This window comes from Vipera berus (assembly GCF_964194415.1).
Source record: "Vipera berus genome assembly, chromosome: 10".
Classification (NCBI taxonomy): domain Eukaryota; kingdom Metazoa; phylum Chordata; class Lepidosauria; order Squamata; family Viperidae; genus Vipera; species Vipera berus.
Window position 1 is genome coordinate 2,850,631 of NC_138213.1, and position 23,694 is coordinate 2,874,324.

The following is a 23,694-nucleotide window of genomic DNA, read 5'->3' on the forward strand; positions in this document are numbered from 1 at the left end:
GTTTGTTTATTTATTTATTTATTTATTTATTTACTCATTTCAAAGGCTTCTGGAATGGAAAACATTCTGAATGTGTCTGGGTTGTTGTTGTTGTTGTTGTTGTTGTTATTATTATTATTATTATTATTATTATTATTATTATTATTATTATTATTATTATTATTATTATTGGCAAAGCTTAAACATTATAGGAAATGGGAGAGTTTCCATGAAGATTTTCACACCTCTCTGAATGTTACTTTTGGCTGCAAAAATCAAACTTCTCCGAACTTCAAGACAACTCTATAATGAGACTGGCAAAATCTGTAACATTAATGGCTGGAACCGTTAGACTGATTTGCTGCTAAGGCTGCGTGGGTGTGAACTTGTGTGACATCACTCCAGACAGATGGGAGAAGCATAGTGTGTGTGTGTGTGTGTGTGTGTGTGTGTGTGTGTGTGTGTGTCTAAATGTGGTAATTTGATCAAGTAGCTTCCTCTCTTATTTACATTCAGATAACCAGCCATGGAATGAAACGGTTCATCAGAAATGGTTTATTCAACACTTGTGGACTTCAACTCCCAGAATTCCCTGGCTGAGAGTTGAAGTCCTCAGGTCTTTCAAGATGCCAAGCTTGGATACAGCCCCCCCCCCCCCGGCCTACACCTTTCCTTCACCTGTGGCCCGTTTCGATCAGAGAAAATTGGAGTATGTTTTTAAGGATTACGGAGCTCCATCTGGTCCATGGGGCAAAATTGAACAAGCTGGCACAGAATAAGAATGGATGGGTTTTCTCTCCCTTCCCTGGTGGAGGACCGTTTAAGCAAATGTCTCGTTGCCTTTCTGTTTATCCCACCCGTTTCTGACTGAGGAATCCCACAGTTTTGCTGGCTCCGAAAATGCCAACTCACTCCCCCCCCCCAAAAGGCCATAAGTGAGGACAGGGAGCTGATGTCAGATCCCATTACTTTGGCTGCATCTCCGCCTTGTCTTTTTAGTCAAAGAGACCAACAGAGACTCGCTGGCTTTCTTGGGCAGCTGATATTTCCCGGGAAAAGAGGTCAGCTCCTCTTTTAAAGCTTAGTCCAACTTCTGCCTTTCCACCTTCTGATTAAAACTCAGTCCACATTTTTCCAGGACTTTGGTAGCACCGATGCCTTATGAAGTGAATCCATCAGTGCTAAAACCTGCAGCCTTTGCAGTTTACAATGGAGGGGAGGGGGGAGAAATTAATATGTTGGCTTTCTCCCCCCCCCCAACTCTGTCTTAAGTTAAGTAAACTTCCAGTCATCAAATATTAAATGTGATAAAATATTTAGGTGTCCTCTTCTGCACTTCAGGGAGTGTTGTTCTTGTTAGCTAAAAGCGGTCTGCTGCAAGACTCTTTGGTCACCTTCTTTATCCCATATAAACATAAATTAAAACACCAAAAATGTGCAGAACAATATCCTTTTCTGCATGTTTGCCTCTTTCCCGGTTGCGAAGTTTGCCGTGCGTGTGTTGGGCGACGTGCATCATTTGCACCCAGGCTCAATCTCCCGGGTGCTCCTCTTGAAGGATTGTGGACTTCCAAGAAGAATTGTCCAGCTCATACATAACCTGGTCCTCTCCAGTTGTCCTCTGTGATTCAAACATTTCCCATTACAGATAGCAATACCAATAGCATTTTGACTTATATGCTGTTTCACAGCCCTCTTTGAGCAGTTTACAGAGACAGCCTATCCCACCCCCCACAACAATCTGGATCCTCATTTTACTGACCTCTAAAGGATGGAAGGCTGAGTCAACCTTGAGCCGGTCAGGATCGAACTCCTGGCGGTGGGCAGAGTCAGCCTGCAATACTACATTCTATCCACTGTGTCACCAGAGCTCCTGGTCGTTCTCGACTTACCACTATTAATTCAGTGACCATTCAAAGTTTAGTTTCCTCTTTCAAAGTTTTATAAAATCAGGGGAATCTAGAATATATTTGTAATTACAAGGGTTTTTGGGGGGGGCGGTTAGGGTTCTTTTTTGGTGTTTTTATTTGTTGTGTTGCAATTGTATTTTCCCTTTTTTTCCCCTTGCTCATTTTTATTTGATGTACTGTATGTCGGTTTGAAAACGGATTGCCTTGCATAATGTAATTAATTAAAGAGAAGAAATAATAAAATAAAAATTTCTTAGGTTAAGGCAGAATAGAAATTGGGACCTAGTGACAAGATTGGAAATATTTATCCTAATTCCCATGTTGTTCCTACAGTGGACAACTGGATCTCATTCAAAAAGACACGCATAGCTTTCTGTTCACATTGCCCCAAAAATGTGAAATTTCAAAGCTGTAACACACACACACACACACACACACACACACACCCCTTTGAAATATAGGCAGAAATTCCCCCTGGCCACACCGTTGTGGCTCACATGTAAATTGTGACTTCTGTAGAGGACAGTGCAAGCTTCGCCTTGATTCCCATCTGGTCCCTCCAGCAGCTATCAATAAACAACTGACCCAGAAAATGATTTGAAAACAGTCCTCCATGCAGACACTCTTCTGTTATCATTAATCCAACTCTTTCTGCCTGCTCCATTGAGAAGGAAGGAGCTCTTCCTTCGCTCCTGATCACCTTTCAAACTCGAGCTTTGGAAGGTCAGGAGAAACTGAGCACATCTTTCAGAGAAGAGGAGGCCAACCCAGATCTTCAGAAATCTATCACAGAATAACAGAGTTAGAAGGGAGCTTGGAGATCTTCTAGACCAGGGGTAGGCAACCTTGGCTCTTTTATGACTCGTGGACTTCAACTCCCAGAATTCCTGAGCCAGCATGGGAGAACTATGGCCCCTTCATGACTCGTGGACTTCAACTCCCAGAATTCCTGAGCCAGCATGGCTCAGCTTGGAAACCTCTCCTTTTCCCCTCAGCATGGCTGGCTCAGGAATTCTGGGAGTTGAAGTCCACGAGTCATAAAAGAGCCATGGTTGCCTACCCCTGTTCTAGACCAACACACTGCTCAAACAGGAAACCTATTTCAGACCAATGGCTGTCCAGTCTCTTCTTAAAAGCCTCCAGCATTGGAGTACCCACAACTTCTGAATTGTTCCACTGGTTAATTGTTCTAACTGTCAGGAAGTTTCTCCTTAGTTCTAGGTTGCTTCTCTCCCTGATTAGTTTCCATCGGTTGCTTCTTGTCCTGCCTTCAGGTGCTTTGGAGAAGAGGTTGACCCCCTCTTCTTTGGGGCAATCCCTTAGAATCAAGAAAACCTGCAAGGTCCCTTCCTTCCAACCCCATCCATCCCTTGTCTATCAAACAGTTGTGTCCACTTTGAGAATCAGCTTTAATTGCTTCAACCTCATCTAGGCAGTGGAGTCAAAAACTCCTCTTTTGCATATATAATTTAGTAGAGATTTATATAAAACTGGCATTCCTCCTGTTCTCATGTTTCAGCTCTTGTTGTGAAAGAACATGAACAGCTTCCAAATGCTGGTGAGTTTAGGAGAGCCAAAAAAATGATGGTTAGGGAGAGGAGGAAAAAAAAATTTTTGGCACATAAAAGGCTCATAAAATTGTTATGGCATAAATACAAAATAAACCCTCCAGCTTTGTAGTCCATCTGATTAAATGACCCAGGATCTAGAAAAGCTTAGATGATAATAAATGTGCTGGTCTTGAGGCTGCCGCTTAAAATAAATCCTTTTTATTATGCAAAGGTAGAAAAAAGAAGGAGAAATGGTTTTGTTTCTTTTTTTCCCCCAACACAGGATTTGCAGCATGTTGTAATGGACAGCAGGGACAACATTGGGATTAGTAATTTTAGGGTGTTTTTTTCAACCAGAGAGCAAGAAAAAAATAATTTAAAGAAACTGGGTTAAAAATTGGAAAGATCTTTGATGATGTTTTCCAGCGCTGTGAGTCCATTTTCTCTTTCGGACTGAATATTATAGCACGTTGCAAAGAACGATCGAAGGATTCTCTATGTTGTTGGTTTTTTTGCAAGTGTTGAATATCATCTTGAGGCAATTGAGAGAACTTCAGTGTAATTTCCTTTTAGAAGGACAAAAATGAGCTTATGGAGTATTCGTGGCAATTGAGCCAGAGATAGTTTCAAAAATATGCACACCCTGGTTCTCATCCCTGTACCCTTTGGCTAAGAGCACTCTAATTTTTGAGTGGGGTCTTCAATGCTCTCTGAGCTTGGTTGTTTTCTTGTAGATGTTTCATTGATGATATTTTTTTTTTATTTTAATTCCATTTATATCCCGCCCTTCTCCGAAGACTCAGGGCGGCTTACAAGCTTAGCAGTAGCCTTCATTCTATGTATATGCCTGCTTATTAGGGCTTTCACACACCCCCCAAGCGGCATTATTACAAAGTCAGCTTAATTGCCCCCAACAATCTGGGCCCTCATTTTACCTACCTCGGAAGGATGGAAGGCTGAGTCAACCTTGAGCCTGGTGGGACGCGAACCTGCACTAATTGCAGGCAGCTGGTGTTACTTAAGGAGGCATTAGCCCACTGCTCCACCAAGGCTCTTTTGATATTACCTAGTTTGGGTAATGAAACATCTGCAAGAAAACAACCAGGCTCAGAGAGCACCAAGGACCTCGCAAACTTCTTCTTCTTCCTCTTCCTCCTCCTCCTCCTTCTTCCTCCACTCTGCAAACCCCATTCTTTTTTAACACTGATGATGTTACCTACCTGGATAATGAAACATCTGTAAGAAAACAACCAAGCTCAAAGAGCATCAAAGACCCCACAGTCCTCCTCCTCCCTCCACTCTGCAAACTCCACTGTCTTCCGACACTGATGATGTTACCTAGTTTGGGTAATGAAATATCTGCAAGAAAACCGCCAAGCTCAGAGAGCACCGAGGATTCCTCCTTTCAACCCTGAGTTACACATATTCTCCTGTATTGGCTCTTTGCTTTTTGTCTTGCTTGTATGGGGCAGATGGGTATTGTGGTTTCTCAAGAAGCAACTGTTGGCACCAGTGGTGGGATTCAAATAGGTGAACAACCAGTTCTCTGCATGGATGCCGCTTCCAGAAATCCATTCTGGGCCCGGGCAACAAAAAAATTAGCTACCGGTTCTGCCAAAGTGGTGGGAACTGGCTGAATCCCACCACTGGTTAGCATCATTGTACAAAGATGCGTCAGTTGTTCAGTGACGTCATGACGCCTATGACATCACTTCTGCCCTTTCCCTCCCACCGACACCTACAGCGACGACAATCTGGAGGCAGCTAAATGACTTGTTTTTCACGCGATTGATCATAATGTACCAGGGGAAAAAAAGTGGAGGAAAACAGAACGAATGCAAAAAGCAATGAGGTAATTTTTATTCTCCATCAGCTCTGCCACCGACGCCTACAGATGTTTCAACCTTTCCTTTCTGGTCTGGATCAAAGTAGGAAAATGCAGAATACAAAATATATGCTTCTGCTGAGAAAAAGAAATTAATACATTGTGAAATATAGTAATAAATTTACTATAGGCTTTTAGGACAGGTAATCCTTGACTTTCGACAGTTCATTAAGTGACCGTCCCAAGTTACAATGGCATTGAAAAAAGTGACTTTTGACCGCTTTTAACAGTTACGACCTTTGCACCCCCAGGTCACGTGATAAAAATTCAGATGCTCAGCAACTAACTTGCATTTACGACGGTTGCAGCATCCCTGTGTGTGTGTGTGTGTGTGTGTGTGTGTGTGTGTGTGTGTGTAGTCACGTAATCCCCTTTTGCGACCTTCTGACAAGCAAAGTAAGGATTCACTTACTCCTTAACAACTGTGGGAAGAAAGGTTGTAAAATAGGGCAAAATTCACTTAACAAATGTCTCATTTAACAACAGAAATTTTGGGCTCAAGTCAAGGATTACCTGTAGTTGCTTCCTTATTTCAAAATTATCTCCGAAGACTTCCAGTTCTGTGGTTTTTCTACAGCCAAAGCCACTTTTTTTTTCTTCTGGCATCTTGGCTGACATTCATGCCCACCTGCTACTTACTATGTTCCTTTTTTTTCTTAGGGCTGGAAATTTGTTGGATGCATTTAATATTTGAATTATTGCTATTTGCAAGGGCTGGCTTGACTGTATAACTGACCCCAGTTTTCTGCCCAAGCTGCACCTACGCAAATTTTGGCAACATTAATTTTATTTGATCTTTTATTTCTTTTTGGCAATGCAGACTTGAAACATTTCAGATGGTAATAGGACCTGAGGAAACAATTTGGATTTTTTTTAAAAAAAAGATGTATCCAGAAATGAAGTCTACAGTGTGCTGTACAGTATGTGTACCTATTGTGTTTGGGATCGACAATTGCAGGCAGCAATATTGATAATGAAATCAGGAGCATGAAACGTAGAATTCCTGAAGAAAAGTTAGAAATGCAAAATATTCTAGGATTCTTGTTTTTAAAGAAAAGCCATTAATATTAAGAAGCCCATGGGGTAACGTTGTAGCAGAGATTCACCCGTGAGCTATCAAGAGACAATCCTCAGCTACATCCAGGCATTTCTTTTAATTTGGCCACCAGCAAAATCTTGAAAAAAAATCACTTCAGCTAAAGTTCCTAAGGCACTTCGCTGCCTGAGGCAAAGGATGAGATTTCATATGCAGGAACTGATCAGGCTGGTGGCACATGGTTACTTCTTTCAACCCCAGCGCTGGCACAGGCCCATGTGCCACAGATGCCAACCGTGGTCTCCACCGAGAGGGAGCACACCCACTTAAAAAAACAACGAGAGGCTGAATTTGGGTGCTGCATTTGTCTAATGGTTGGACTTGCAGGGTATCACCTCTGAGAAGTCCATGACAAGGGAGGGAGGGAAGGAGGGAGAGAGGAGAGGAAAGAAGGTGAGGGAGGGAGGGAAGGAAAAAGGAGAGGAAGGGAGGGAGGGAGGGAGGAAGGAGAGAAAGGGTGTAAGTAAGTAGGGAAGGAAGGGACGGAGGGAGGGAGGAAAGAAGGAAGGAAGGAAGGAAAGAAAGGATAAGTAAGTAAGTAGGGAAGGAAGGAAGGAAGGAAGGAAGGAAGGAAGGAAGGAAGGAAGGAAGGAAGGAAGGAAGGATTCTAATGCAGAAGCAATCATAGCAACATTAGAATATAATGAAAAAAGTTGTGGGAATTGAATGGAATATTGCCGACGTGTTTGTAAGTCTGTTTTGTGTGTGTGTTTACAAATACATGCAACACACTCACATATTTTGTCGGAGTTCCTAAACACCTGTTGATTTCTTGTCCAAGTGAGAGCCTTGATGCGCAGGTGTGACAATTTCTATGCTGAGTGGAAAGTCAAAGCCAGCCACAGGGAGGGTGGACAGATCTCTTGAACAGAGCTTCCCAAAACGTGGAGACTTTCCGTGCAGTCCTGTCCCTACCCGCACCCCACTCCCAGTCCCATTTTATGAACCGAGTGGAGTGAAGAGGGAGACTTTTCAGCTAGCAAAAGGCTGGCTTCTTTGATTTCTTCTTTAGCCATTCTCTCTCGCTCTCCAGCTCCTTCAATCACGTTTCCTCCATCCATCCTTTGTCCATCTTGTTTAGCACGTTTAGGACTTGAGTTAGTTGAAACTTTCACCTTGGTTGAAACAGCCTGGCTCCTGAGAAAAGGGGAAAAAAAAATCACACACACCCCAAACCTTCCATTTGGGGCATCCCCAAAGTCAAAGAATAACAAGGGAACCCCATCCCTTTGGAGGCGTCAGGAGGGTCTACAAAAGGACTGTTTTCCAAATGGTCTTGGCCAGCCTCCACTCCCCAGTGAATGGGGTGCTTGTCTCTGACCATCCCGAGAAATGGCTGGTTCTCCTGCAGTCAGCTCCGGGAAGGAACGACTGGAGGAGGCTGGAAAGAAAGGAAGGGAACGAACATTTCTGAGTCCTTCCCTCCCTTCCTAGCCTTGTGCTGGTCCACGCTGACAGTCTCCAGGGAGAAGCAACGCTTCCCTCTCTGCCTTTGGCTGCAGAAGAAGGACCTCCAGTTCCCGGGAAGCTCCTGCTAGACGCTCCTTTGCAGAAGTACCAAACAAGGCAAGGAAAGATGCTTGAGATCTAACCTTCAAAGCAGGAGGCAGATCCCTGACGGCTGACAAGAGCTGTTTATTCTCTCTCGGTGGAATCCGGGCGACAGATGCCGATCAAACTGTCAGCCCCGCTCAGCAATGCAAATCCATCTCCTGTTCTGGTTGGCGAGGGAAACAGCTTGCATCCAGCCGGTGTTTAGCGCAGTAAGTAACTTTGGGAAAGTTGGTTTGGGAATGGCTGCTTGCTTGCTGCAGGGCACGAGAGGGACCGAGGGACACCAAGGTCCTTATTTTCAGTTGGGTTATGGGTTTGCCAAGTCCCTAGAATGGGAAATGCATGGAAAAATAAGTCCTGCATGGAAAAACAGGCATGTATCCATAGCATCCTCTTTAGAAGGGACAAAATAGTGTTTCATGTCACCAGATGCAACCTCCCGAGAAGGGCGGTATATAAATCTAATAAATAAAATAAAAAATAATAAAAAATAAAAAAACCCATCCTGTTCTACCTTACAAGGTTGCTTGGAAGCAAAACAAGGCAGTCTTCAAAAAAAACGCTCTAAGGCTGCTATCGTTAATGTATGATACGAAGTTACCTTTATCACTGCTTCTATTAAACAGTCGCCCAGGGGAATTTGAGGGAAATCTTATGCAAGTTTGCAAGTTTTGTCCAGTGCTTCTGATAACCCTACACACACACACACACACACACACACACACACACAGAGTAGCTTGGCAATTTTGGAAACTTGAGGCTGTTCTGAATTTTGCGTGATTAGCTGCAGATGTTCCAAAAGCAAAACTTAATCAGTTTGGAATTAAGTAATCCTGACAGGCTTTTGTCCAGCTCATGATCTGAAATGCAATCAGCTTCTTCATTTTTTTGGGAAAAAAAAGGCTAGGGTTTTCTTTGGGGTTGTTTCACGGTGGGTCGCTATTACAAAAGAAGACCCTGACCGTCTAAGATAAAAAAACATTTTAACATGTAAAGTATCCAGCTAAGGATGGGCAACTATGATTGTAATAATAATAATAATAAACCTTTATTGTCAAAGTACAACATAATCCCCTAATGCAGGGAAACCACAAAAGTCTTAATTAACCCCTTCTGGATATTTTCAGGCAAATCTTTGTCCGGGAAATATTGCCATCTAATGAAATTGATTTGTAAGAGATTTGGGTCAAGCAAGAGCAGTCCTCCCCATATAAACCTAATTAATTCAGAGGATCTGGGCAGTGAGAAGCTCTTAATTCAGATAGCTTAAGAAGAATTAGATAGAATTCAGGATGGTTTGGTCCACCGTTGGTTAAAGCATCTCCCATGCCAAGGACAATCTGGCTCTGAATATTAGGTGACGGGGGCTAGGCGTGGAGGAAAATCAATTCCTTCATATATGGTGGATGAACTTCTTTTGAAGTGGGCCAGATGGACTATTGGTCTAATGCTGCAGGGCACTTTTATTGCTTGTTTTTAATTGAGTTATTGTGCTCACCCTGGAACTATTCCTTCATGGGACCCGGCGAGCAATGAGTCCTACAGGTGATTTCCTCGAGGTGGTCTTTATGTTTTAAAAACTACTTAACTGCTTTACACAGGAGGTCTCTGAGTCCAGTCCCAGAACTTCCACATAGCATGGATTTTATTTTTATTTTTGCCTGAAACTGCAAATCTATGGGCAGTCAGTACTTGCCGTGCCACAGATCAGCAGGCAGCATCTTCTGCACTGAAATGACTTGGATGTTCTCGAAAGCAAAGTTGAAAGGAAGAAAATTGGTTTTGAGGCCTGATATATTTTTATTCTTCATCTCATGGTTCTGTCTGGGTTAACCTCCTTTTCCTCCTCCCCCCTTCCCTTGGTTAGCATTGTTCAGATGCTGCTTCAAGTCCTCCATGATAATTCTCAGAGATGCCTATTCTCGCTGGGAGCAAAGAACACGACTACGGTTCTGCTTCCAGCAAATCTTTGAGCCATCTGCTTCCCATCTCAGGGGTCAAGACTCCGCCCACCAAAGGGATCCACTACAAGAAGGTCCGGAGAATTTACTGCTCGGATCCCTTCCAAGCCTTTGATGTCAAGAAAGAGGTCATGATCAATGTTGGGGGCAGCAAATATCTCCTCCCTTGGAGCACGTTGGATGAGTTCCCTTCTTCCAGGCTGAGCAAACTGAAATCGTGCAACAGCTATGAGGAAATCACCCAGATCTGTGATGACTATGATGAAGACACCCATGAATTCTTCTTTGACCGGAACCCCAGTGCTTTTGGGATGATCGTCAGCTTCCTTGCAGCGGGGAAACTGATGCTCCTTCGTAACATGTGTGTCTTATCCTTCCGAGAGGAGTTAAAATATTGGGGGATTGCAGAGTCGAAGTTAGAGAACTGCTGTTTCCAGAAGCTCCTTCAAAAGGTGGAGGAACTATCAGAGGAGCACAAAGAAGAAGAACTGCAGAGGGCCAAGCTGGTGGCTTGTGCCCAGAAGGAGGAGACCAAATTTGGTCGTTTCATGAACAACTTGAGGGACATGGTGGAAAACCCACAGTCGGGTCTCCCTGGGAAAATATTTGCTTGTCTCTCCGTCCTCTTTGTGGCGACCACAGCAATAAGCCTTTGTATCAGCACTATGCCAGACTTGAGAGAAGAAGAAGATAGGGTAAGGATGTCCTTGTTCTACTTGCACAATAAATCAAGGATGAATGGTCAATGGTCAATAGATAATTATTAAATTTAGAGCAGATATTCCATAGCTTTCTCTTGACAGCAGTGTTCCCTGTATCTGTGGACCTATTCCTGCTCAGCGTAAGTCAAAGGTCAGGGTCATACCACAAATCTGGATGATGTTAGGTCGAGCAAGTTGGCTTTTGTGTTACTTTGACATGAAGCTGTCCAGTGCTGGGTAGTGAAACCTCATTTCTTTCTATATATATTCATATATTTCCATGAATTTCTATATATCATCTCATGGAAAGGTGTAGGATAAATAGCAGCTTTGAAGCATGGTAGGTAAATGCTTTTTACATTTAAATCATGCCCCACCCTACTGCCCAAAAAGTCACTCGGTTGTTACTTTCTTTCCATGCTGTCTCCTTCAGTAGAAAAAGAACTTGAAAGTTGCCTTCATTAAGGCTAAACCAGTCATTCCCAACCTACCAGCCATCACAAACACTGCACAGTAACTTCTAATATCTCCTGCCCATTTAATAGCAGTTTGGTGGGTAAATGGGCCTTGTAAACACAGCCTCAGACAACTCTGAGCTAGATCCAGCTTTGCTGAAGGCAACATCCTGTGAATACAAAGATCTCTGACCAAACTCCAACTGCCCAGAATGCTCAAAAGATGATGAGGACCATGATCTAGAAGAGAGACAGACAGCTTTGGCAAAGTTCAACCAACTTGGGACCTCCATGGCAAACTTCCCTGATCTAGTGTCCTACAAATGGGGTAAGACTACAAATTTCAATATTGCCTAAATGACCAAAAAGTCACTGCCCAATCTGTTTTAAGTGGAGATAGATTGAGGACCTCCTTTGTTGAGGGTTAAAAGTGGGGTTAATTTGAGAGACGTGGCAATATGCTATTCTTTAATTGGTGTTCATTGGCCATAATTAAGTTTCAATTTGATTTACGCTACTAGTTAGTCATTGGGCATCCTACGTGGAACATCTTCATCTAAGATGGAGAACTTGGTAGACTTCATCTAGCAATGCTTATTTCCGAATAAAGATGTCTACAACCTAGATTTAGACTTGGGGGTTGGAGGGCAGAATCCGTGGCCACGAAAGTGCACCTTGCTGCAGGTGTTATTAAAGAGTGTGTGTGTGTGTATATATATATATATATATATATATATATATATATATATATATATATATATATATATATATATATATATATATATATATATATATATATATTCCTTCCTTTGCATTATCCGACTGTTATCTACATATTTTTGCCCACCATGGAGGGCGTGACATCGAAAAAGCCACGAGGTTTTGAGCTGAACGATCAAGTTGCAAAGGGATGCTAAAGGCAACCATGTCAACGCAACTGTTTGTACATAGCTTTTCTGGAAGCTTCAATCCAAGGCATGCATTATGGATTGAAATCCCCACCGCCTGGGGCCTTGAGAGAAACAGAAAGGATGAAAGGGAGAGTGGGTGAAGCTGACAATGGAGGCACAATCATGTATCTGGAAGATGCTTCTTCTTTATCTGCTTCCATTCTCTTCGTTTTCTCTGAAGGCAACGGGTGGCAAGGAGTGGAGATTTTCGTAGGGAAAGAAGGATGGAGAAATAGGTTATCCTTTCTTTAAAATTGCCAGCTGACCTGAAACAACAACAACAACAAGCACTACTAGTACAAAAATCCAACCAGAAATAACCCTGTGTATGTGTGTGTGTGTGTGTGTGTGTGTGTGTGTGTGTGTGTGTGTGTGTTTAACAAGGAGCTGATTTGCAGAAATCAGCAGCAGTAACTTTTGACAATGGCGATGAAAAATGGCTGACTGTGCATTTAATCCCAGTCTGTCTTTACAACATCCAGCATGCTAGCGATCCTGTCACATTGCCGGTCACATCCCATCAAAACGGTTGCATCCTAATCTCTCTTTTTTTTCTCCCCCCTCCGTGCCACAGAAATGAGCTTAAAAGATATTTTCTTCTTAGGTGAAACTCCCTTTTTAAAATGTCCTAATGCTTTGGGAGTGGGGGGTGAGGTAGTTGTGTAACCTTTACTGTTAAATAGCATTACTAAATTAAACCTTCCCAGTGATCCATAACAAACTGTTCTTACTGGGGCTTATGGATTTATCGCTCAAGGAAGAGGGAGAACGTTAGGCTTACATTTGGTGCTGCTACATAGTGTAGCTTCTTACTAATAGGTTTTTTTTTAATTTGCCCAGTTCTCACCTTGCATGGCTTGATTTAGCTTGGATTAATTATTCAAATATAACCAGCAATGCAGAAAAATGTGACTCAGAGGCCCTTGTAATAGGAATGCATCTGCAAGAAGCTTCAGCCGTTTCAGATGGTAAAGTGGTAGAAGAATGTTGATGTCAAATGCCCCATCATTTATTTATTGAGGTAAAAATCTCTAGCAATTTTAAGGAAGGGGGATATCAACCTTCAACACATGGTTAATCCATCCAGGTTTTTTTTTAAATTATTCTCTAGTTAGACAGTCAGAAGATTTGAACTCAAAATTGATTCCCACTCATCCACTCTTGGGGCTAAAACCATCATACTTAGAAATACTAGCATTCTTCCAATGTTTGAGGGGCCGTCACAATGAAGAGGAGGATCTAGTCTCCAAAACATCTGACGATGGGACAAGAAGTAATGGATGGAAGCTTATCAAAGAGATCTCCAACCTAGAATTAAGGAGAAATTTCCTGAAAGTGAGAATAATTAATCAGTGGGACGGCTTGTCTCCAGAAGTTGTGGGTGCTCCATCACCGGAGGTTTTCAAGAAGAGAGTGGACAACCATTTGTCCAGAATAGCATAGGATCTCCTGCTTGAGTATAGGATTGGATTAAAAGACCTCCAAAGTTCTTCCAACTCTGTTATTTGGTATTCCGTTTTTATTGCTGACATCTATAACTGCATTTATCTATCCAAAGTCACCTATAGCCAGATCCCTTGATTGATCTTGAAAGCACTAAGGAGGGGGCCAACCTGGTTAACTCTTGGATGGAAGACTGCCAAAATTTGGTTGGGTTCCACATAGACCAGAAAGTCTGGAAGAAAGCAAGTGACAAACAATTTCTGTATAGTTGGCAAGAAAACTACATTTTGGGGGGTAGAGTTTAACTTGAAATCTCACGTTTCATTTTGGGATCCAAACAGGCAACTCTTTTATCAGTGTTTCAATATCTCTTTTACAGGTTGAATGTAGGTAAAATAGACTCTCCATTCTGTACCAAACCCATAGTTTCATGATGGTATGCTTTCTCAGAACTTCCTACAAATATAGAAGTGGGAGCTATGTTCTCTCAGCATGGTGGTCAGAATGAAATTGCTCCTTTCTTACAATTGGGCAGACCTCACATCGGAAAAGGATTTTCCCTGGATATGCCAGTTTCAGGGAAAGAATTCTAATCTGCACCACACACGATGCTCAAAGATTACAGGTTGGAAGGAGTCAGATTACCATTGAAGACAATTGGATGGCACTTGATACTGGACTTAATGTGCTGTATTTGGGTCTCCTTATATATTTATGCAAAGAGATGGGAGTAACAACAAGGATTCAGTGCAAGTGCAAAGTTCAGTTTTGAAATCAGAGTGGGAGAATTACCGACTTTGCATGAATAAAATATGCTTTGAGGTCAAGAGTTTCTTACTAGCATGCCTTATAGGGTGGGAAATTTCTCTGCTGAGAATAAGAGGAACACACACAAACAATGTTGACTCATTCATCTCCTTATCTGTCATATTTCTTTGAAAAAAAATCTTTTCCAGATGTGTTAGAAACCCCGTCATACACAATTTATTCTGAATACACCAGTTTCATCCATTCTGGAAGGTGTCAGTCTGGGGAGAGTAAATATTTATGACCAAGTGGTCCTTCTAGAACATTCAGCTAGCAGATCTTCTTCCAAGGAATACATTTTCTAAAAGTACACAATTAGAAAAAAATGCCAGCAATGCCCAATCTACATCCTTGCAATAAAAATTATAATGCAACCATCACCCCTGCATTGCAGGGTTTTACTTCTTATGAATGTTGACGCTTGTCACTTGAGCAGCACTAGATAATTTGTACAGCTTTATCCATTTCATTTTTTGTGTGTGCCATGAATGGAATGAATGTTAATTAATTCTTTACATTAAATTTACAGAGCTTGTAGGGAAGAGCATCATTTTGCTTTGGCGTCATAATTTTCATAGGGATGGATATACAGTAGAGAGGCTGACAGATAGATACTCTAGACTAGATGGATGGATAGATTGAGATAGATAGATAGATAGATAGATAGATAGATAGATAGATGGATGGATGTTGTTTTCACAAGAAAAAAAGAGCTTTATAAAGTTCCAAATATAGCATCTGGTTGGCAGGAGGCTAGACCATGAGATAAGATCACCCACATGGGGTTGTTCTCCAGGGAATTCTGGGATGTGACATTTAGTGAGGAGCAAGGGGGATGTTTCCCAGGAATCCCCAATATCAACAACAGATGGCTTTCTGCTCCGTTGTTAGTCTCCCTTGGATGCTGTCGGATCTCAAGCTGGAAAGGCTCTTGATTTGCTTTTGCAGAACTGGCCTCATGTTCTAAAATGCTCAGGATGCTTCAGGGACCATACAAATAAATACATGGATCAAAACTGCCAATTCTGCTTCTGTTGAACCAGATAGTTCGTTGGGCATAGCACATCCCTAAAAAAACCTTGCCACTGGTACAATGGTTCTTGTTTTAAGATAGGCTCATATTTTCGCTGCTGTTAGAATGTCTTTGAGTTCTTTAAGAAGGTTCAATGAGTTATGCATTTTAGCCTGGATACATAGATACAGTGGTGGGATTCAAATATGTGAACAACCAGTTCTCTGTGTGAATGCTGCTTCTGGAAGTCCATTCTGGGCCTGGGCAACCAACGATTAGCTACCGGTTCTGCCGAAGTGGTACGAACCGGCTGAATCCCACCACTGCACAGACAGATATAGAGAGATGTTGCAGGAGAAAGAATGGCAAAACCATTCTGGGGGTGGAGCGAAAAGAGGGATTAGCCTTAGAATCCCTAGATAGCCACCAGCAAACTTAGTCCAACCCCTCTTGAGTGCCATTAACCCTGATCTAATTCTAACCAGGTGCCAACCATGAGTTGAGAAGATTCGCAATAGATCAGTTTAACTGAATCTTCACCTATAGACCTGATCTTTCACCCCTGACAGATATAGATAGATAGAGACCGAGATTGATAGAAGTTATTTTCATAGGAAGATAAGAGTTTGGGGTGTCTATAACAATTGGAAGGGACCGTAGAGATCTTCTAGTCCAACCCCCTGCTCAGGCAGGAAACCCTATGCCATTTCAGACAAATGGCTGTCCAGTCTCTTCTTGAAAACCTCCAGTGTTGGAGCACCCACAACTTCAGGAGGCAAGTCGTTCCAATGACAATTATCCTAACTCTTGGGAAATTTCTCCTTCTTTCTAGGTTAGATCTTTCTTTGATAGGCTTCCACCTGTTCCTTCTTGTCCTGCCTTCAGGTGCTTTGGAGGACAGGTTCACCCACTTTTCTCTGTGGCAGCCCCTCAAATACTGGAAGACTGCTGTCATGTTACTCCTAGTCTTCCCCCCCCCCCATTAAACTGGTATACAATAAAACTGCAGGATACTAACATTATTTTGGCTTCTTCCCTGCTCCTTTTCTGCATCCAGGGTGAATGTTCCCAAAAATGCTACTACATCTTCATCATAGAGACCATCTGCGTAGCCTGGTTCTCCCTGGAGTTTTGCCTTCGATTTATTCAAGCAAAGAGCAAATGTCAGTTTTTCAAAGGGCCCTTGAATGTTATCGACTTCCTGGCCATCTCTCCTTACTATGTCTCCCTCATCATGCTGGATGATGAAGTGTCGGAGAACGACCACCGTCCCAGCGGGAGTTCCTATCTTGAGAAGGTGGGTTTGGTGCTACGGGTCTTAAGGGCGCTGAGGATACTGTATGTCATGCGCCTGGCGAGGCATTCTTTGGGCTTGCAAACCTTAGGTCTCACCGTGCAGAGGTGCGCTCGTGAATTTGGCCTCCTCATCCTCTTTCTGTGTGTGGCCATCACGCTGTATTCTCCCCTGGTCTACCTTGCAGAGAACGAATCAGGCAAGGTCTTGGAGTTTACCAGCATCCCGGCCTCCTATTGGTGGGCTATCATCTCCATGACTACAGTGGGGTATGGGGACATGGTCCCAAGGAGCATCCCGGGCCAGATGGTGGCTCTCAGTAGCATCCTGAGTGGGATTCTCATTATGGCCTTTCCAGCTACCTCCATTTTCCATACCTTCTCCCATTCCTACGCGGAGCTGAGGAAACGGCACAAGCGGTTGCATGCCCAACTCACGAGAATAAGAAGTGCCAACACGATCAGCGAAAGAGATACCTTCAATGAGAGCGAAAGCTTTGCTTCGGATGAAAGCGAGTACCCCATCAAGTACATTTTCAAAGGATAAGGCTCTCCTTTGCCACAGAACGTGGACTTCAAAATCACCACCACCACCGGGCTTCCCAAAGATGATAGGTCATCTCCAGCTCTTTCAACCCGTCCTTCCAACCAACAGCTTAGAGAGCTTTTTGCTCAGGTGAAACCACGGATGCTTGAGTGAGACCAGGCAGAAATAGACAAGATTACCATCCAAAGGGTGGAATGGAAACTATCAAATGCTGTTGCTGTCTTCAACATCTAGGCTGTTTGGGCCTACCACGTTGTGGTCCTCAGAGCCTTCTGTAAACTGGGAATTTTCGGAGAGTAGAACTGGGTGTCCCATCGTCTCCATTTGACTGGTTAGATAGATGATAGAAGTTTTATTCTCAACAAAAACTCTGCACTAAACTTTCACGAAATATTCCTAAGCTTGATTAGATTTAGAGTAGCTTGGGTTAATTTGTTTGTGATGTGGTGATGTGCCCATTTAGAATCTAGTACATATCAGATGCCTCTTAGACAGGGCACAAACCAAAAGATAAAGAAATAGCCCTCTTAATCATCTTAGTTTTTATATTGTCTACTTGTCTTGCCTTCTCTCCTCTTCCTCTTTCTCTCCTCTCTCCTCCTCTATTTTTCATCTCCATCCTCTTTTCCTTCTCTTTCTCCTCCTTTTCTCCTCCTCTTCTCTTCTCTTCTCTTCTCTTCTCTTCTCTTCTCTTCTCTTCTCTTCTCTTCTCTTCTCCCCTTTTCTTTTCTCTTCCCCTGTTTCTCCTTCCCTTCCTTTCCCCCCTTCCTATCACTGCAGGCAGCAAATGATTTTTGTGCAACCCTTTTCTGCCAAAGGAGCTATACCTGGCTCTGAGTAGTGTGAAGCCCCCAAAGTAGGGCAACCAGGATAAAAATCACCAGAGAGGCATCATTTTAAAAAATGAATCAAACAATGGGGAATTTGAACAAATGAAACATCGGTTTTAAATTAAATTTAATGTCTTTTTTTTTCAAGTCATCAGACTCTGCAAAAGCTTTCAAATTAATAGGATGCCTCCCTTTCCCCACACAGCCGACCGAAAGAAGAAGAAAAACTTAGGGCAATCTGAGGTCTGCTTGAAAATTCTGGAGAACATTTTCAAGTTATAGAAGACAGTGAAGTTTCTAAACTCTCTTCTAGAGCCAGCAGAGTTTTGTAAACTTTAAAACTATGGCTACTTCAGTTGAAACCGGCTTCTTTCAGTCTTCATACACATACCTATAGCCATAATAGAAATACGTCCGGGCAACATTTTGGAAGGTCTGGAAATTGGCTTGTTTATTTATTTACTCATATATCACATTTATGAGATGAGAGACAGTTTTGTGTAGTGGTTAAGGTGCTGGTCCAGAAACCAGGAAACAGTGAGTTCTAATCCCACCTTAGATATGAAAGCCAGCTGGGTGACTTTGACCACCAGGAGACTATGAGTTCTAGTCCTGCTTTAGGCATGAAAGCCAGCTGAGTGACGTTGGGCCAATCACCAGGAGATGGTGAGTTCTAGTTCTACCTTAGGCACGAAAACTGATTGGGCGACTTTGGGCCAATCACCAGGTGACAGAGAGTTCTGGTCCCACCTTAGGCATAAAGCCAACTGGGTGACCTTGGGCTAATCACCAGGAGACTTTGAGTTCTAGTTCCACCTTAGGCCTGAAAGCTGGCTGGGTGACTTTGAGCCAGTCCCTCTTTCTCATCCCAACCCACCTCACAAAACTGTTGTTGTGGGGAAAGTAGGCAGAGGAAGGCAGACTGAGATATGTTCACCACCTCAAATTACTTATAAGGTAATACAGGGGGGGGGGGAAAGAAAAATCTAATAAAAATTAAATCTAGAAACCATCCGGCTCCCTCCGAGAGCTTCCCAGCTCTTGACTCTGTTGTGCTAGCTGGCACTGGATCCCATTGCCAGCCGAGATGTTGGGTGCCCATGAGTCCTTTCCCACCTAACCGAAGGGCAATAGGATAGTAATGTCTGGCAGCGAAAGGCTGCATTTTCTGCCAGCATTTCCATCAGGGAGATTAAAGTAATGGCAATCTGGACTGCAGCTACCCCCCCCCCCATTCCACTCCGTCTTTCCCTCCCTCCTCTCAGAAGAATAACTTGGGGTTCCAACTTGAACCGGGGTTGCGCAAGAATAAATAAATAAAATGAGATCCGGGCAGCTGTGAGAAAGGAAGAAATATTTGAAGGAATGAATGAACCTTTATTGTCAAAGTACAACCATGTATACATTGAGATTGGCTGAGCCTCCCTTCGTGTCCCCGCCACCACCACAACTCACAGTGACAACAAACCCACCATCTTGTTACACCATGTGTTACACCATTTATCCCTAAAAGCAAAACAGGGGTAGCTGTGAGAAATGGGATACAGTGGCAGATTTATATAGGGGAAGCGTGCTGTTTCTAGGGTGACACTTGAAGGGTGTGTATAGGTATGTATGCTCGTGACCCTGCAATTCCGCTGGGAGACTTAATTTAACTATCTCTGTGTTTGCAGACCTTACCCTTTGATATGTGGAGTAGGTCTAGGTAAGGTATTGGGGGGGGGGGTTGAGGAAGTTTGCTAATTTTAGTTGAGTAACTTAGTTTCAGCTTGACTGTCCATTCTCTAGTGGAGACAGTGATTCTCCGACCATTCTGGATTCTGTTCATGTTTTAAAGGAAGATGGAAACAGTACACAGAATAAAATATGTTTAGATATAAAACTTCTCATACTCTCTCCCTCGCAGTTTGGACCAAATAAGAAAGGACAGCAACAGCAGAGTCCTTTGAGCTTCAAGACCCCTTTAGTGCTGTCTGTGACTTCAAAGTAGAGGAATGGCTGATACTTTCTTGGCTATTTGTATCACATCTCCGTGCACCAAAAGCCTCTTGATCATGCATCTTCCTATCTCCTAATGCCCCGAATGGAAAAACTTTCCCGATGCTTTTTAATCCTCCTCCAACTGTTTGATCTGTAGCTGTATGAGCTTTGCACAATAAATAACTGGGTTTAGCACCTTCTCCCTCCGAGAGAGACTGAGAAAGAGGGAAGGCCACGTGTTTGAAAATGCAGCCTGCTCTCTTTGAACGTTGCACCCATCTTACAGAGGTAAGAAACAAGTAATAATAAAAAAAAAGATGACAAGAGAGACTGCAGTGTATTATTTCAAGTGTAACATTAACGACGTACAACGTAAGGATGGGGAGAGGAGTTGGGAAACTTTTCAGGTTTCGATTAGCGCCATTTTTTAAAAATTCCAGTTTTATTGGTTTTTCAATATTTACATATACATGTATTTGTGAAGCAATATGGTGATTGGGTAGTGAAAAGTTACAAATAACAAGTTGTTTGTAAATAGTTCAGGTTGCATCAATAAAGATTCCCTCTCTGATTCCCTTAGTTTTCACATAGTCAAAGTGACCAAGTTAGTACATTTCTAGGTATGACCTAATCAATTAAGAAAGTTTTCAATGTAATTAGACTAATACATATCAAAATCCTGTTTTTAAGTTTTACCTAATTGCAATAGAATACTCTAAAGTGGGCTATAATATACAGAAGAAAGCTTACTTTTGGGGTAACCTACAATTCCCTATTTCAGTAAAGAATAATTCTCTTTACAAAACTTACATTGTTCGTTACAAATCATTCTTATGATTTAACAGTAAATTCTAGTTTTCATCTTAACAAATCACCAATTGTTAGAAAAGATTTTTTGTCTTAACCATTCAACACTTATTAAAATACTATCTTATATTATAAGATTCTAAATTCTATAGTATAATTCAAAGTTTTATTCTAAAAGCTTAATTTTGTTTTCCTTTAAAAAATCTAAAACCTAAATATGAAATCAGTTTATATTTTTTTAAAAGATTCCCCTTCCATCAAAAAAGATTTTTTAAGTTCTGTCCTTAAAAATCCCCCCCAAAAAGACACGTCTAAATCTTTAAATCTAACTCTCGCCTTCCTTTTGTGCCAATCAGGGTTCCATCTTAGTGTCTTTAAATTCTCAAATGTGTCTCCCTTTCTTCCTCCACCTCTTATTTGAATCCACGGAGACCATCCAAATGACAGTTTTGCCAAGCTGGTGTCCCCTTTATAATCATTGAAATATTGCTTTAATAGCTCAGTTTTTTATGTTTGATGTAATTCTTGTTCCATTCCCATCTGGGTTAGGTAGAACATAGTAGCTAATGTTGTTATCGTTTGATGAGCTGAATCCTCAACATACTGTATTTGAAGGCCTTTGATTAGCACCATTTGTAAGTACCTAGAAACGGTTACATGATTGGAACTTGCGCTATTTGAAGCCACAGACCTACAGAAAATAGATTAAAAGTTTCATCTATTAATCTAGATAGATTAATCTATTTTAGATTAATTGGTTCTAGTTTGCTGGAAATAGGCAATGAAAAATTTTGAAGATAAATTTTGATATGGGCAGCAACGGAATATTGCAGTAAAGGAGAAAAAAAAGAATAGACTTATAGTTTAAATTTATGGCTAAGAAGTGCACAGGATCCAAATCGAAATATCGTTCGTAAAGGTGAGCTTACACACACAAAGTAACTTTTTTTTTAACGCATGTGCTGGTGCAATCTTCCTTTTCTCCATTTTGCACACACGAAGATTAGAAGTTTGATCCAATGTGCTTCTGTTTTCCTCCATGTTCTATCTATCTAACTCTATCAGAGTTCCCACAGTGCTGGTAAATCCCACCTTGCATGTGGATTGCAAGCAATTTGGCTCAAAGGATCACCTCACACTGAAGTCAAAACAGACAAAACAAAAATTTTGAAAAGCTCTATCACTGGAGGGGTTTTGTTTCGTTTTAAAAAAAAATTGACTGGCAACCATGTGGCTGGGATGGTATCATCTCCTGCCTTCAGCAGGGGTTGAGAGACCGCTAGGTTCCCTTCCAACTCTATGATTCTATGATTCTATGTTCTGTGATTAAAGATAAACTGGACAGAAGCAATTTAAAGTTCTTCGAGGTTTCTTCTTGCATTGTTTATTCCAGCCAGCTGAGTCCTAGTTTATTCCTTCTTTTCTGAGATTTCATCTTTCTGGTGTCTTCTCTTTTCCCCCCCACTCCAAAATGAAGCAATATGTCGAAAAGAACATTGTGTACTTATGCGATTTAATTCTGTCTGGTACAGGCAGTCGTAATCAGCAGCTACTGGGTCAGCAAGAGACCACCGCTCGTATAATTTCACCACCAGGCTTAATTAAAAGAACAGTGTGGGGATCTTGGCCATCTGCCCTAGTTAGTTGGTTTGCATTTTTGCATCACTTCAGAAAGACTTCATGTGTTAACATGGATTTTTTTAAAAAAGCATATTCCTGAAAGAGTCAATCATTTCTTAACTTTTAAGCCCGATTCCCTCATTGTGGGAGTCTTAAGTGTTCAAATCTGCTAACCCCCATTAAGCCAGCTTCACTAAACCAGTATTCATAGTTTACAAACCCAAATGGATTTACTCAATGCACCAAACCAGATGCAAATCAATCTTGTTCTGGAGTTTTCCAAAGTTTGGGATAGTTTTAGGATAGCAAACTTTGGGTAACAAATTCTGGTTTTCAGTTGTCCACCTAGCCACCATTTCGGATCAGAAACGGATGACTCAAAGAATCTGGAGAAAATTCAGCATTTCTTGGGTTGGCCTATAAAATGGCAATGGACACAATCGTTACCTAAGCTGGATTACTTAAGTTTATTGTGCACTCCTGGGAATTAAAAAGAAAACAAAACAGGTGGGTAGAATTACTGTAATTATTGCTCCTCTCGCTTTGTGCCCAAGGTAGAAGAAATTTCAGACTCTTGCTGTTTTGTAACAACGCTGAAAGTTTCCAATTTCAGTGGAATCAATGGAGAAGGTAGCATTTCAAACCAGGATCTGACTGCCAAAAGCTTTCAGTGGAGACAAGTCAAGATCCAAGCTAGACTGGAACATTCAGGTAAACAGAGGCAGATGTTCTTCAAGCGGGAACCTGGAGCTCATGGAAAGCCGATGGAGATAGAAACTACCATCTTGCTAAGTTCCACATCCAGCAAGGAAGACTTGGAAATCTAAAGAGGTCCACCCAAATACAAACCACCAGGAACAGAAGGGCTCCCAACAGGAAGAAGGAGAAGGAGGAGAAGAGGAGGAAGAGGAAAAGGAAAAAGAGAAGAAGAAAAGGGAGGAGGAGGAGGAGGAGGAGGAAGAGGAGGAGGAGGAGTTCTACCTAGTTTATGTGTCAAGCAACCTGGAGGGTGGGGAGAATTGGACTTTTTTTTTACCTTTATGGACTTCAAAATAAGATAATCAAAATCTGAGTGTATGGACAACTGGGTCTTCTCAGGTAGTCAACATTGTGGCATGCTCCATTCATGGAGTTTCCCAGCACAATGTTTTCTATGAATATGTGCTTCCCCTCCAGATTTTAACTCACCCCCTCCACTACATTCTCCTCTTTCATTGCCAGATGTGTCCAAGAGGGAGGGCTGAACTGAAGGGATGTGAAAAATCTTGAAGTCCTCCAATCATCTCTTTGTCTTCCACCGGTGGTGGGCATGGA

The 23,694-nt window shown here is 42.1% G+C and overlaps 1 protein-coding gene across 1 annotated transcript; it reads left to right on the top strand.

Moving 5' to 3' along the window:
- Positions 1–9,886: 9,886 nt before the first annotated feature.
- KCNG4 (potassium voltage-gated channel modifier subfamily G member 4) lies at positions 9,887–17,143 on the top strand (the record flags this gene model as incomplete). Its single annotated transcript, XM_081335632.1, has 2 exons — positions 9,887–10,630; positions 16,361–17,143. 2 exons carry the CDS (start codon positions 9,887–9,889, stop codon positions 17,141–17,143), a joined length of 1,527 nt encoding a protein of 508 aa, XP_081191758.1.
- Positions 17,144–23,694: the final 6,551 nt, after the last annotated feature.